The sequence below is a fragment of the Dama dama genome, chromosome 25, assembly GCF_033118175.1.
Source record: "Dama dama isolate Ldn47 chromosome 25, ASM3311817v1, whole genome shotgun sequence".
NCBI classification, from domain to species: domain Eukaryota; kingdom Metazoa; phylum Chordata; class Mammalia; order Artiodactyla; family Cervidae; genus Dama; species Dama dama.
The window spans coordinates 39,397,296-39,413,299 of record NC_083705.1 but is presented as its reverse complement, the minus strand read 5'-3'; the positions used below and the strand labels follow the sequence as shown (position 1 = coordinate 39,413,299).

General features: G+C 41.2%; 1 protein-coding gene across 6 annotated transcripts in view; it reads left to right on the top strand.

Moving 5' to 3' along the window:
* The window catches only part of GHR (growth hormone receptor), a 307,318-nt gene that overhangs the window by 213,569 nt on the left and 77,745 nt on the right, over positions 1-16,004 (top strand). For 4 of the 6 annotated variants that reach the window (XM_061129865.1, XM_061129866.1, XM_061129864.1 and 1 more), the window contains one exon: positions 3,367-3,432. The exons of the other annotated variants lie outside the window; for them this stretch is intronic. In XM_061129865.1, coding sequence (XP_060985848.1) covers positions 3,367-3,432 — 66 coding nt within the window. The remainder of the gene's footprint in view (positions 1-3,366; positions 3,433-16,004) is intronic. 6 annotated transcript variants of the gene reach the window in all.

Below are 16,004 nucleotides of genomic sequence, written 5' to 3'. Positions count from 1 at the left end.
TGTTAATTCTCCCATACTAACTTTCCTACTGATCCAGTAGGGAAGTCACCAACTTACAAGAACTGAAAATGACTGCATTGAGTCCCAGGTAGATTCCCATTCTCAATGCCAACTGATCTCACTTCTCCAGAGTCCCACTGTCTGTGTCCAGCCTGCACAGGAAGACCTAAATAAATAGAGCAGATCCTGCTGCACTTAGAACTGAATCATGTCTTCATATGTGCAAAGCCTTAAGCTCACAAAGTCTGCTTGTGATTGTCACATTCTTTTACAACAAAGAATTGTGCTGAGTTCTTTGTTGTAAAAGACGAGCCCTTACTTTCAGCGTGCGTGCGTGCATGTTAAGTCACTTCCGTCGTGTCCAACTCGGTGCAACCCTGTGGACTGTAGCCTGCTGGGCTCCTCTGCCCATGGGATTTCTCAGGTAAGAATGCTGGAGTGGGTTGCCATGCTCTCCTCCTCTACTTTCAGGGTAGTGGTAGCAACAATAACAGTGACAATAATAAAAACAATATCTAACTCTAAGCACTTACTATATTGCATATTTAATATGTTGCATTGTATTAAATACATTGACTTAAACCTCACTTGTGTAGATACTGCCACTGGCCCCATTTTACAGACAGAGAAACTGAGATCCAATTGTGTGCCATGGTTGGGAAGTTGAGCACAGGGTTGGACATAAGTAGGAAAGTATAGATTGCGGTTTGTTCTTAAGCAGGTTCACCATGAGAAGCTCCACCTCAAGGACCCGCAAAGGAGTAGTTCTCCAGTGTTTGCAAGATCACAGTTAAGTTCTTTGGAAAGACCATCCTACCATGACCTCTCCCCACTCAATACATCCCCGGTCAGCTGTGCCCTACCCATTCCCAACAGACTGTGACTCATGTGCCCCAGCCTTGTCTTACGCCTTTCTTTATTCAGTGCTTCCCTTGGCACCAACTGCCTCATCATTTGCTTTTAATTTTCTTAGTTATCCCAAATTCAGCACCCATGAAAGGGGTCACCTTCCCCAGGAACCTTGTCCTGACTTGTTAAAGGACACTGCATTGCTCCTCCAATGCCGACCACTCATTACTTTATATATCCCTGCCCAAAAACTGTGGGCTTACCAAGGCCAAGGGCTGTAGCTAATTCATTTTATAATGCCAGGATTTAAAAGCCCCCATAGGATATACTAGAGCAGTGCTTCTAGACAGTGAGGACAGCTGGGACGCTAAAATTGACCACTGAGGGTGATACCTCCATTTGCTAAGATGGCACAGTTTTGTTCATGGTTCTCTACTTTGTAATCAGGGCCCTCTTGGTGCTGGCGTAAATCTGTGGTTCTTCCCCGAGGATGCCATTTGTTCCTTTTATGCCTTGATTCACCATATTCTGTGGAGGCTGTTAGCTGAGTAGGACTTTCTGATTCATGAAAATGTTACCAAAGACACCATAAAGAGGAAGGCACCAGACCTCTGTCTGCAAGGAAAGCAAAAGAGTCGAGGGTGGCCAGCGCTGCCCAAGCATTTCCGGGCCTGAGGTTTGGCTCTGTGGGCTCCCCTGGAGCCTCATAACTGACCCCCCACTTTCTGTATCAGTCATTGTTCTGGAGAAATTCATCAACTTTCCTGCTGGTCTGAGCCTGGAAACTGGTGTCTTTTTACTCGGTGTCAAGCTGAAAATGGAGACAAACTGACTGGATAATTTTGACCAAAATAACACAGATGATTGTGTGTCTGTCATCCCTGATTGACTTAATTTTCCTCTTTTTTTCGACCCTTTTTTAACATTCTCAAGGCATACATAGTTGTCAGTGAAAGAAGTCATTCACAGTTGAAAGTTATATAAACTTGCCCAACCTTGACCAAAAATAATGTTCTAGTGCCCAATTTAGGGGCAGGGGGTAATAAAGTGTTCTCTGATTTGTAGCAAGGAATTAAAGGTGGGGGTTGGGGTCTAGATAATGATAATAACAAAGACTGAGGGTATCAAGGCAGTGAGTTGACTTGAGGGGATTTTCATAAAAAGCAGTTTTCCTTTCTGGTCACGTTAAAATCCATGTGTAATACATTATCTACTCCAGGGAAATGTGTATTCTATTTGCTTTCTGTCATAATTCTTTATTGCATTTGGGAGTAAATGAACTTCTGCAGATAAAGTTAATATTAAAATTTAGAGAATGAAAAGAAATCCTTTTGGAGCTGAAAGTCATACAAAATTTAAAATATTATTTGCCAAAGGCCGCCAAACCTAACTTCACTTGGAAAATGCTCTCCCTGATATGCCCAGACTTTGAAAACTTTTGGGGGTTAGAATTCTGCAGCGTTTGATGAGAGGATCTTAATTTCCTCTGTTAGCTTCTATATTCTGAGCTCCAGACCCTATATTCTGAGCAGACCCGGTGCTGCCTACTGGTTGGCCAGGTGGGAGGAGTTAGTGAAAAAACACATTGAAAAGTGGCTCAGGACAGATGGACAGGATTCACCCATTCTGAAATTCAGGGTGATGGATGTGGGCCAGTTCACTGTCCCTGCATCTTCATTTTCTTCCTTTTCCTTTTTTTCATATCAGAAAACGATTTCTTAGCACTGTTACTGCAGGTTTCTATTGAGCACCAACAGCATTAGCAGTTTCACTGCTTTGAGGTAGTGCTCTGTGTTTGTTGGGGACCTAGGTCACGCTGCCTCTCTAGCAACCCAGGGATAACCTGGCGGGATGAGAAGAATCTTACCGATACTCCCTTCTCCACCAAAGCCAGACAGCAGTTACAATATGTTTGCAGTTAACCCAGTTCAACAGTTCAGTGATAGCTACATTGATCATGTTCCATTTCTCCTGTTTTTCATGTAACCTAATTCTAGTATCAGTTCCATTAGAACTCCTTTATAACAGATGACTCATTGCCCATCTCGTGTCCTGAAGTTCTGTCTCTCCTTCTTGTCCAGTTTTTCACTTCCCCTCATTCCTTCCCTACTCCCAGGGTTGCTCACATGTTTATTTCTAAGAATAAACGTGTTTGACTGAACTGTTTTTAATACTGTTTTTAAAAAGAATTTATGTTCCTCCTTGTTTTCACAAGCAAGACTTAAGTTTGGACCCAAATGATGTAGGAAGGCAATTCTTCATCCTTCCTGACTGTGTCCAGGCGTGAGACCAGAGGCAACTGAACAAAAGGTTTCCATTTGCTCTGAATATTTAGGAGTTCCTTTCAGAGGATAGGTGCAATTTTAGTTTCGAAAAGAAAGAAAAAAGGAGAGAATTTTTGTGAGGTTGGGCTAGGTCACATGTTGACATTTGCAAATGAGAATATAACAAGGTCACATCAGACCATTTTTTACAGGGGTGACTAATGGTTTTTTTTTCCCCCTCTTTCTCTTTCAGCCACACCAGCTTTCTTTGTCAGAGCATCCCAAAGTCTGCAGATACTATATCCAGTCCTAGAGACAAGTAAGAATTTCAGTCCTTTTTCTGCCGTTGGCAATATTGTCCAGATTTTACTACAATTCAAGCTACTGTCCTTACTCTGTTTTATTTAGGATATGGTAACTGGATGAATTAATAACTGAAATTGTAGGGGCAAACTAAAAAATATTATTTTTCAGAATTTATCAACTTCTCCACAAGGCTGCTTCTTTTTTGTTTTTCTTTTAACTGAGTGAAAGATTCTTTAAATTCTGTAATGCTTTACAATTTTCAAAAGTTTCATACACGTGATACCATATAATCACATAATAACCCTTTGTTCCCCCTGACCCCCTTCCTTCTCCCTACTGGTAAGCACGACTTTGTTCTCTATATCTGTAAGTCTGCTCCTTTTTTGTTTTTTTTTCATTAGTTTGTTATGTTTTTTAGATTGCACATATAAGTGACATCATATAGTACCCATCTTTCTGTGTCTGACTTATTTCACTAAGCATAATGCCCCCCAGGTCCATCCATGCTGCTGCAGATGGCAAAATTTCATTTTTTATAGCTAAGTAGTATTCCATTACATGTATATACCACATCTTTATCCATTCATCTGCTGATGCAACTTACATTGCTTCCATATCTCAGCAATTATAAATAGTGCTACTATGAGCATTGGGATAAACGTATCTTTTTTAATTAGTGTTTTTGTTTTGGGAAGATATATACTCAGGCATAGAATTGCTAGGCCATGTGGTAGTTCTGTTTTGTTTTTTTAGAAACCCCCATACTGTTTTCCATGGTGGCTACTCCAGTTTACACTCCCACCAACAGTGTATAAGGCTTCCGTTCTTTCCACATCTTTGCTAACAAGGTTATTTGTATTCTTTTTGATGATAGCTATTCTGCCAGGTGTGAGATGATATCTCATTGTGGTTTTGCTTTGTATTTTCCTGATGATTACCAATGTTGAGCATCTTTTCATGTGCCTGTTGGCCATCTTTATGTCCTCTTTGGGGAAAAAAAAAGGCTGCTTCTTTATTTCTCTCATACAGTTAGCCTTATATGTTGTTGTTGTTGTTTAGTTGCTAAGTCATGTCCAACTCTTTTGCAAACCCATGGACTGTAGCCCACCAGGCTCCTCTGTCCATGGGATTTCCCAGGCAAGAATACTGGAATGGGTAGCCATTTCCTTCTCCAGGGGATCTTCCCCACCCAGGGATCGAACATGTGTCCCCTGAATTAGCAGGCAGTTTCTTTACTGCTGGGCCACCTGGGAAGCCCAGCCTTGAGGTTAAGTAAGACCAACTTAATGCAAATAAAAGAAAAAAGAAAGAATTTATTGTGGGCCAGCAAGTAGATTACTGAGTTTAGGAATCTTTCTCTTTACAAGTTCTATATCATTGTCATTATTACTTTGAGATATTTCTTTACCTAATGATCACATTAACAGACCGTTAAATTTGTCCCTTTAACCAAATCGCCTTGGACTCTGAAATTCTGCCTTCATACAAGCTGTCTCTTCTCCTTAACATGACTTGCACATCCCCTTCTTGTCCTGTGACAATCTTTTCTTTATCTTCAAGACTGAACTCAAACATCTGCTCTCTTGGGAACACCTCTCCAAATCCTTTAGCACCGAAACCTGTTCTGCGTCTGTGCTTCCATGGAACTTTGCCTGCTGCTCTGTGATGACATTTATCCTCACAACATCGCCATGTATGTGATCACACTGTGCACAGGACTCAATAAGTTGTGTGGGCTTCAAGAATTAATTATTTGCAGTCAATTAAGGCAAACCCATGGTTTCTGCTTCTTCTAAATCCCTCACATGCCCTAAAAAGAATCCTAATTACCTAGTAGGTGGTGGTGGTTTTGTTTAGTCACCAAGTCATGTCCAACTCTTTTGCGACCCTGTGGACGGGGACCCAGCAGACTCTTCTGTCCGTGGGATTTCCCAGGCAAGAATACTGGAGTGGGTTGCCATTTCCTTCTCCAGGGGATTTTCCCGACCTGGGGATTGAACTCCCATCTCTGCACTGGCAGGCAGATTCTTTACCACTGAACCACCTGGGAAACCCCACATAGCAGGTACCTTTAATTAAATTCTATGGATGGATTTTCTCTTCCTCAATTGAAGTATATGCTCAAGTCCACATTACACAATAAAGAAAGGGAAGACAGTGTACCTGACTGTTTAAGCCATTGCTGTTTCATGGGTCATTCCAGCGTCATGAAACCATAATTGGGGTTTTATGACTAAATTGCAGGCTACGTTTCTAATATGCGATGTAAACATCATTTTTCTTGGAGGTCACTCAAAGGGAGGGTTGGTGGTGTTTTTAACAAACGTCATCAATGTGTCAGTTGTGCCAGACCACAGACTCGTTACAACCCTCCTATTTTAGAAGCATCTGACATGTTAATCTGCTCCCTAATTAATGTGAGGGGCTGTAAAAGGGCTAGCTGTTAGTTATGTTTGCGTTATCCCAGCAAGTATATTCCAGAGCCTTCACTCAGAAAATAATGTGACTTATTGCTACTTTCTGTAAGGAAATGAGAAGGAATGAGTTAAGAATGTTTTACTAATTGGTGCATGCGCTCTCCCACACTGAAACCCTCGCCCACACACAGATATAATACGCTGCCCTTCACTTCCCCCAAAGTGTTGGTAGGATTTCCCCAGGCCATTTTCTTTGTCATGTCATGGGGTCTGAGGAGCTTAAGCTTTGGGCTTTGTTGAAAGACAGCCTCTGAGTATGGCAGATATGTTGAAGAAATTGCTGCCACTTATTTTGCATATGTTGATGTTTTTGTGATAAGCAAGAACAATAGCTATTTATACCTTCATCCATAAAAGTGTTAATCGATCAGTCATGTCCAACTCTGATCACAGAGCTCAGCTCAGTGCTCTGTGGTAACCTGGATGGATAGGATGCCGGGTGGAGGAGCGGGGGCTGGGTAGGAGGGAAGTCCAACAGGGATGGGGGGGATATATGTATGCATATAGCTGAGTCACTTCACTGTACAGCAGAAAATAACACAACACTGTAAACCAATTTTACTCCAGTTAAGAAAAAAACTATTGTTCATGATCCATCAGTTTACAATTGTAATGTGTACATTTTCTATGTGCACTTTTCTGAATTCTTAGATTCAAAGCAAAACCCCATGGAAGAAAAATAAATAAACCCTCTTAGAGCAAATCCTAGACAGAACTATCCAAACATAAAGAAATGCCACCACCCTTCTGCAGGCCACCTTGACTTTACACTAAGGGGTCACAATAACCCCTTAATAACTGTCTTCCTCCTTCCATCCTCTTCCCACCTCTCCTTCCTTGTATCCATCTTCCTTTGCCAATAAAGATGTTCAGAATCCAACATATCCCTCTGCTCTAAAGAACCTTAACTGTCTCTAGTACCCTCCCCACTACCTAAATTTTAAACTGCAAACCTATTCCAAGACACTCGAACCCACCATCTGTCATCTGACCTCAGTTGTAAGTCTAGACAAGTCATTCCTCCCCAGGAACACTGTGCTTTCCCTCCTCTGGGATGTTGTTCATGCCATTCCATCTTCCAAAACTGTCCTCCTCCTGCCATTCTGGAAATATATATCCTGCCCATACTTCAAGGTTCAACCAAAACACTGTAACCCTTGGCCTGGAGCAATCCCTCCTTCCTCCATGTATGTCTTTGAAGGAGGTCATGTGATTCCTTATCACTCTGAAGTAATATGTTAAACACTGCTTTGGAGTATAGTTGTTTGCATATTTCTCTTATCTCCCTATGTGGATCATGAACAGCTGTGTTTTATTCAGAGTTGTATAATTCACAGTACCCCAAATGGTACCTTGAACACAGTAAGTAATAAATGATATTGCAAATAAAATAACTAAATGGAAGTATCCTTAATAGCTCCCTGACTACCCACCCTTCTGCACACTTAACAATTCCCACCAGCACCACCCTCCCACGCCTTGTTATCATGGAACCTCTTGGCTTACAGCGGGGTGGGGGGCATTCACAGAGGATCAGATCTCGCCACCTGTATTAACTGCACATTGACCACATTCAGGGTTCTATTGCTAAAGGAATCATAGAAATCAAATGGTGTATACTCAGAGGACAGCTTTCTGACAGGCGAGACATACAGTACAGCAACAGGAGATGGGAAAGTACACTCACCAGGATCTGCAGAGCCCAAGGTTGGGCCTTCTTGTCCTCTCACTTCCCAGTCACAACAGTCACCCTTTGTCTCCAGGTCTGGAACCACTACTCATAATCCTGCCAAGCACCTCGATACCAGGAAGCCCAAAGTCTGCTCATGACAGAGTTTCCTAGAGTGAGCACCCTAGCTATGTAGACAGCCTTAACTGTCAGGCCCCCAGTTCCAGTGAACTTAGGTACAAATCATAAATCTAATTCTATTGCTAAGCAGCATCAACAAGCTGACATATCTTGCCCTGAAACAATTTGGGGACCCATGACTAGAGCATATCATTCATCTTTAGTTAACATGATCCATACACAGCATTGCCAAACAATACTCTGGGGAAAAAGCATGTGGTCAAACCAGACCAGCTAAGATTAACCCACGCAATGCACCACCTAAAGAATCGTCCATTGCACTCATCTCTTTCTTCTCTTGCTCATCAAAAAGTGGCCCATCTTTTAAGCCCTCAGGGCTTTGCTCTCTGTGTGGGTACGGGACCTAATCCATGTGAATGGGTGTTTGTGCAGTCATGGGCACATACTAACATACCTTCCGCAGAGTACAGGCTTGAGAAATATTTTCTGGAAACAAAGAACTATTTTTTAAAGTCCCATGAGATGTTTTCAGCCCACACACATGGGTAGCAGTGTAATTCACCAATCCAGAGATATAAGTATGAGCAAAAGCACACATATAGGCTAAGAAGGGGTTTGAAAGAGTTTACGGTTGAAAGAGATAGACATCTTTGTATGCTTGAAAGAAGTAATGGCACAAACTTACTACAAAGAAAGCTGCTTTCAGTTGTCAGGGAGAGTGATGAGGTTGGTTAGACTCTTTCAGAGAAAGACAAAACATTTTTTAGTGTTCCTGAGGTAGGCAGACTCCTGAGTCAGGCTGCTGTGTTCTCATGTGTTTGTTTTTTTTTTAATAATTTCATCTCTCTCTTAGTTGGTTTTGGCACAGGATTTGATGATTGTATGGGACAAATACTTAAGACTTATTAAGTATTAGAGAAATTATTAGCTGATTGCACATCTTTCTGAGGAGGATTTTGGATATATGTATAAGTGAATTACTTTGTTGTACACAAGCTAACACGACATTGTAAATCAGCTATACTCCAATATGAAATTAAAAATTCATTTTAAAAAACACATATATGAGATAAAAATTTACTGTAATAACTGTCATCTTGCTTGTTGTGCTCCTTACTATACGTTCATAGCTGGACTCCTGTCCTAGCCTCCTAATTTTTCTTCCCTACCTCCTATTTTTTTCCTGTTCCCAGCCCCCCTACCCTCTGCTTCCACATTCATTCTTCTTCCCTACCTCTGATCCAGTGATTCTTCTGCCCCATCATCTTCAGAAGCTCCCCACTGTTTGCTAAACTATGAATAAACTCATCTCTCTGTCCTTAAAGAAGGTCCACAACATGAATCCTGTGTGTATTTCCAGCCTCATCTCCCTTGTGTACTGTGCACACTCATGTTTATGTCGGCAGAACTCCTGCTCATTATAACCTTTTCATAATGACTCCTTTGCCAGAAATCCCCTCTTCGTCCCTCCCAGGTGGGAACAAACCTTTATGGATTTTTGTCTTTAAGGCATATTTCAAATATTGCTTTATCCACAAAGCTTTTCCCAGTTCCCCCAAGAGAATGTGCACTTCCATCTTGGAATCTTGGTAACCCTTTCTCTCCCTCTGAGAGAGGCAATATGTAGCCCAGTACTTCAAGAACTCAGCCTCTTCAACTTTGATGTAGTCCACCTGTACAGCTTACCTCATGCATGATCTTACTTAAGTTTTGTGACCTCTTTGTACCTTGGTTCTGTTTTGTTTTGCCTTTTTATCTCTAAAATGAACATGCTAATAGTACCTACCTCGTAAGGTTGTGATGGGGATTCTAAGTGTTGATATATTTAAAGTACTTAGAATAGTACCTGGCTCCATGGTCTTTACTGTACTCTCATATTATATAATATAATAAATATTATATTCCAACAAGAATTAGAATCGATCTCTAGGAAATTTCCCATACTCAACTCCATTTTGGACCTTAGTATCATTAATGTCATTTGTTTCAACCTAATGGAGACTCATATGCTTTCTGTTCCCTCTGATAAGGACTATACTGTCCCAAAGGGTAAGGGCTTCATCTTTTACATCCTTACATCTTACAGCACCTAGTAAGGGCCTGGCAAATGCCGAGTCTTTAATGAATAGTCAATGGATTTTGCATGAACACAAAACAGAAATTCAAAAAATAGAAGCCAGGTGTTCCCCCAGTATCTTAATTATTCTTTGACTCCCACACAGTAGCTTTATATCCTCCAGCAGTCATTTATGAGAGGATAGAGATTAAAATATGCAGGAGGAGACATTTCTCCTGTCCATTACTATAAGTATTTACAGCCTTTCCCAAAAGCCTTCCATAGAACCTTATTGTCAGGTCATGGGACTAGTGTCATGGGTCTAGTCTTAGGGGGTGTCCCACGATGTTCCTGTGTCATCACTGTACTATCCTACAGGCACTTTCAGTGCCAAAGGAATAGAAGGCTCCCTCCTGCCTGTGACCCACCACTGCCCCCTAAAGCCAAATGACCCTCTCAGCTTTAATCATTCTTTTTCATCAGATATTTTCAACCTTAAGGGCTTATTAGTTGACAATACAGCTGAAATAAGTACAAGCTAACAATCCATGTAAAAGAAACACAGGATAAAGGAAGCGTGTCCATGCACAGATCGTGTCTTAGAATGTGCAGCCTTTACTTGCTGAGCTTCAGACACTCATTAGAGAGTAGCTCAGGGCTGTGACATCAAAGCTGATATTGAATTCTTGACAGCGCGCTGTTTACAAACAACTCAGTAGACGACACAGTAAGTTAACATAGATAATTAGGATCCCTTTTAAGGAAATGGTGTTTATGTTGGCTACTTCTTGCACCCAAACTAGTGGTAGCCCTTTCTAACTCACAGACAGCACTAATGTTCTGATAATGCCAAGCATCCTGCAGAGACTATTTAGCCTCTATGCTTGCTTCTCTGAGGCCAGAGGAAGGCCAGTAGAATTATACACTTTATCCGAAAAGAAACGGAGGTAGAGACCAAACAGCTCTCCTGTTGTTGTTCAGCTACTCACTTGTATCCAACTCTTTGCGACCACATGAACTGCAGCACACCAGGCTTCCCTGTCCGTCACCAACTCCCAGAGCTTGCTCAAACACATGTCCACTGAGTCCGTGATGCCATCCAACCGTGTCATCCCCTTCTTCTCCTGCCTTCAATCTTTCCCAGCATCAGGGTCTTTTCCAATGAGTTAGATCTTCGCATCAGGTGACCAAAGTATTGGAGTTTCAGCTTCAACATCAGTCCTTAAAATGAATATTCAGGACTGATTTTCTTTAGGATGGACTGGTTGGATCTCCTTGCTGTCCAAGGGACTCTCAAGAGTCTTCTCCAACACCACTGTTCAAAAGCATCAGTTCTTTGGCACTCAGCCTTCTTTATGGTCCAACTCTCACATCCATACGTGACTACTGGATAAACCATAGCTTTGACTCTACAGACCTTTGTTGGCAAAGTAATACTTCTGCTTTTTAATATACTGTCTAGGTTTGTCATAGCTTTTCTTCCAAGGAGCAAGTGCCTTTTAATTTCATGACAGCAGTCAGCATCCACAGTGATTTTGGAGCCCAAGAAAATAAAGTCTGTCACTGTTTGCATTGTTTCCCCATTTATTTGTCATGAAGTGATGGGACTGGATGTCATGCTCTTCATTTTTTGAATGTTGAGTTTTAAGCCATCTCCTTCACTCTCCTCTTTCACCTTCATCAAGAAGCTCTTTAGTTCCTCTTTGCTTTCTGCCATAAGGGTGGTGTCATCTACATATCTGAGGTTTTGATATTTCTCCAGGCAATCTTGATTCCAGCTTGTGCTTCTTCCAGCCCAGCATTTCACATGATGTACTCTGCATGTAAGTTAAATAAGCAGGATGACAGTATACAGCCTTGACGTACTCCTTTCCCAATTTGGAACCAATCTATTGTTCCATGTCCAGTTCTAACTGTTGCTTCTTGACCTGCATACAGGTTTCATAGGAGGCAGGTCAGGTGGTCTGGTATTCCCATCTCTTGAAGAATTTCCCACAGTTTGTTGTGATCCACAAAGTCAAAGGTGTTAGCATAGTCAATGAAGCAGAAGAAGATATTTTTCTGGAATTCTCTTGCTTTTTCTATGATCCAGCAGATGTTGGCAGTTTGATCTCTGGTTCCTCTGCCTTTTCTAAACCCAGCTTGAACATCTGGAAGTTCTCAGTTCACGTACTGATGAAGCCTAGCTTGGATAATTTTGAGCATTACTTTGCTGGCATGTGAAATGAGTTCAATTGTGTGGTAATTTGAACATTCTTTGGCACTGCCCTTCTTTTGGATTGAAATGAAAACTGACCTTTTCCAGTACTGTGGCAGTTGTTGAGCTTTTCAAATTTGCTGGCATATTGAGTGCAGCACTTTCACAGCATCATCTTTTAGGATTTGAAATAGCTCAGCTGGAATTGCATCACCTCCACTAGCATTGTTTGTAATAATTCTTCCTAAGGCCAACTTGACTTCACACTCCAGGATGTCTGGCTCTAGATGAGTGATCACACCATCGTGGTTATCTGGGTCATGAAGATCTTTTTTGTATAGTTCTTTGGTGTATTCTTGCCACCTATTCTTAATATCTTCAGCTTCTGTTAGGTCCATACCATTTCTGTCCTTTTTTGTGCCCATCTTTGCATGAAAAGTTGTGTCCAACTCTTGTGACCCCATGGACTATAGCCCTCCAGGCTCCTCTGTCCACAGGATTTCCCAGACAATAATCCTGGAGTGGGTTGCCATTTCCTTCTCCACGGGATCATCTCGACCCAGGGATCAAACCCAGGTCTCCTGCACTGCAGGCAGATTCTTTACCAACTGAGCTACCCCAAAAGCCCACAGTTCTCCTGTCTCTTTAACTGACCAACGAGAGATTAAAGAAGGTACCAGCAGTGTGATGCTTTATATCTGCACCTAGATGAACAAAATAAAGTGTAGATAATGCATGTTATTGATCAGTGAAATAACAGTGTTCAGTTATCTTCAAGTAGAGGCTTGATAGTGACTTTTTCCAGCCTGAAATACGCAGATAATGCCTGCTATTAGTTTCCCAGTGATGGTGCTTCATTATATACTGTCTGCCTTCACATGTGATTGTTGGGGGAGTTAAGGATTCTTTGTAAGATAAATAGTAGGTCTTAACTTCTTTATCCTCCTCAACTCCCAGCAATTTGCTGAGCCATAATCAGCAGTGAGTAGATGCTTCCCACGCAGTTTACGAGAGACCTGTTCTCTGCGCACCCGCTCAGGCCAGCGTTAACTGAACATCTGCAGTGGGGAGCGAGCTCACAGTTCAGGACCAGCCTCCTCACACACCTGCAGGTCCTTTCTGATTGTCAACATAAGTCAAGGTCGTCTGTTTATGACGGATCCTAAAACAATAAGAAAAGAATTGGAAGTCTGTGGGTATAAGCTTCAGAAAGCCTGGATCATGGAAGTGAGTAATTTTTTTTTTTTCAAGTCTGAGAAGGAAAACTAAGCATCCCTCTTAAAATTCCAGGGGCCCTGTGTGGACTCTCTATACCCATTCCTAGTATGGTGTCTCTTCCAGAGCATAATGCACACTTCTCAGGGGTGAAATCCAAGACAAGCATTCTTTCACCCTGGGTAACCCCAGTGGATGGCAAACTCTTTCGTGACCTGAAAGTTAAAGCATCCCAAAGTTGACTGTGACCTTGGAGTTCTAGCCTGCAGCCCTGCTGACTTGCTGAGTTCTACAGCAAGTGGTTTCTTCAAAACCCACTCTGGAATCACTGCTCTCAAGAAAGCTCTTGCTTCTGCACACAGAGGCCTCTCTAAGGTGAGGACCCCAGACTCTGTCATTCCTGAAAGGCCTTTGTCCACACCAGCTCCTACGTGCAATGCACAGTTTTTCAGATAATGTGTACTTTTGCACTGAGGAAAAAAATCTTGAATTCATCATATAGGTGTGCCCTGATTTTAATATAGATTCATCTGTGCATTGAGAAAGCAGACTGAACATCACATTTATAAAAAAGATTTATGAAATTCAAAAACAGGTACATTGAATAGAAATTCAGATAATAGTGTGCCTTATGACAAGCACATGTAATATGAGATAATATATATTTAAGCTAAAAATAACTTAAGAGACAACTGATTGCACCATGTGTAAAATAGATAGCCAGTGGGAATTTGCTATATGATGCAGGGATTTCAAATCCAGTGCTCTGTGACAACCTAGTGGGATAGAATGGGGTGGCAGGTAGGAGGGAACTTCAAGTGGGAGGGGATATATGTATCCTATGACTGATTCATTTGATGTATGGCAGAAACTAACACAATATTGTAAAGCAATTATTCTTCAATTAAAAATTAAAAAAAGAAAATAGTCTATGCAACTTTCAAAGGGATTTTAAATATATATAATTTCTAGGAAATTGATTTGCAAGTAATTCACACTATATAATACAAAATAAGCTAATTCTTTTTTTAAGGCCGACAAATATTTAAACCAGGGGTTGGCAAGCTGCAGTCATCAGACCAGATTCTTGTTTTATAAAGTTTTATTGCAACACAACCGGACCTATTTGTTTCAGATCATCTATGGCTGCTTTGGGAATACCATGGCAGAGCTGAGTAACTAAAACATAGACAAGTCCACAAGCCTAAAATATTTACTGTCTGGCCCCTGAAGAAAAAGTATGCCAACCCCTTTTATAAACAGAAAAAAAATTGTTTCTGTAGTAAGATATTTTTAGTCATCACGTTTGAATTGGTTGTTGTTTTTTAGTCTCCTATGGAAAATTGTCTTCAGTTGGTATCATTAATGAGAATTCAGGATTCATTTTATGAATTTCCTTCACAGTCACCTCCTTTGAAATACAGTCTATTGTAAAGTAAGATTAACAGTGTCTACCAAGCAGTGTGGACGTGTACATTTCTATCATTATTGGTATTCCACAAAATGAAAGCTGAGCATCTGTAAATGCTTGGTGATGGATTGAATAGGCAATAGTTTGCAACTGAACTGTCTGAGATGTTCACATAACATTATCTCATTATCACATAACATTTATCTTATGAAGAGTTGCAGTCAACAACACACAGCTCCAGTTTGAGGGCAGGCGTGACTCTGTGGGTTGCGGATCATCCATAAGCTGACTGCTGCCCTGAGCACTGAACCCACGCTGAAGAACAGAGACAGGAGACTGTCCTGTTAGGAAATTATGCATCATGAAAGACTCATAAGCCAGAAACCCCACCTCCTCGTAGTAGATGTTACTGTTCAGAGGAATGGCCTTTGTGTGTCCTCAACATGTTCTTAGGTAACAGTCGTGTCTTTACTGCTACAGATTATCTTTTCATTTTCGGGTGTTATGGAAAAGCCCTTTAACTCTTCTTTTTTCCTCACTTGATATTCCATAATCAAAGTTTTAGCACTCCAAATTTGGGTTCATGGGAGAGCAAACATTTCCAGGAGCAGCTCTGTGCTCCTGCCAAGCAAACCGCAGAGAAATGGCCAATGTATGCAATAAGAAATGATACATATTTAAACCAAAAACAACTGAACTGAAACTCTTCTTCTTCTGAATTCCAAGAGCTTTTGAGGTTGTACATCTTTTGGTTGAACTCAGGTGGCTTGTATCCATATGGTACCTTCCCTTCAATTGTAAACTCTTAGAGGGAAAGAATTTCGTTTTCCCTCATCTATATATGCCCTACTCTCTTCTGCCACAACATAAACAGGGCCTGATACAAAATGACTACTGGTTAAACGAATATTATACTGAGTTCCATGAGAGACTTGAGAGCAAATGCAGAAGGAAGGTGAAGGAGGAGGTGTTAGTTTAGATCTCATGGCGTTTGAGTTTAGCACCCTCTCCACAACACTAACACTGATGAGAATTTTTTCCCAAATCTGAGAGCAGCAAACGCATTTCTCTTCTGCCATTTTTCTTTCTCCTTGGGAAAAGCAGACAAGAAGGTCCTACAAAAGTATTAGAGGTGTTTGTTCTTCTAAACCAGTGGCGGTTGTAGAAATTCTATTATTGGTTTCAGTTGGTGTCCCAAGCTGTGTGATAAGGACTTTGGAGTCTGGGGAGCTGGAGAACATGAGTTGTTATGTGTGTACACACCTGGCATACTGCTGACATGCCGTGGAGTCTGATTTATCCATCAATGGCAATATTGACATCTATCTCAGAGGATCATTTTGAGGAGCAGATAGGTACATAGGAAAACTCCTGGCACAAAGTAGGCATGGAATAAAAATTAGATATTTTATTATTTTT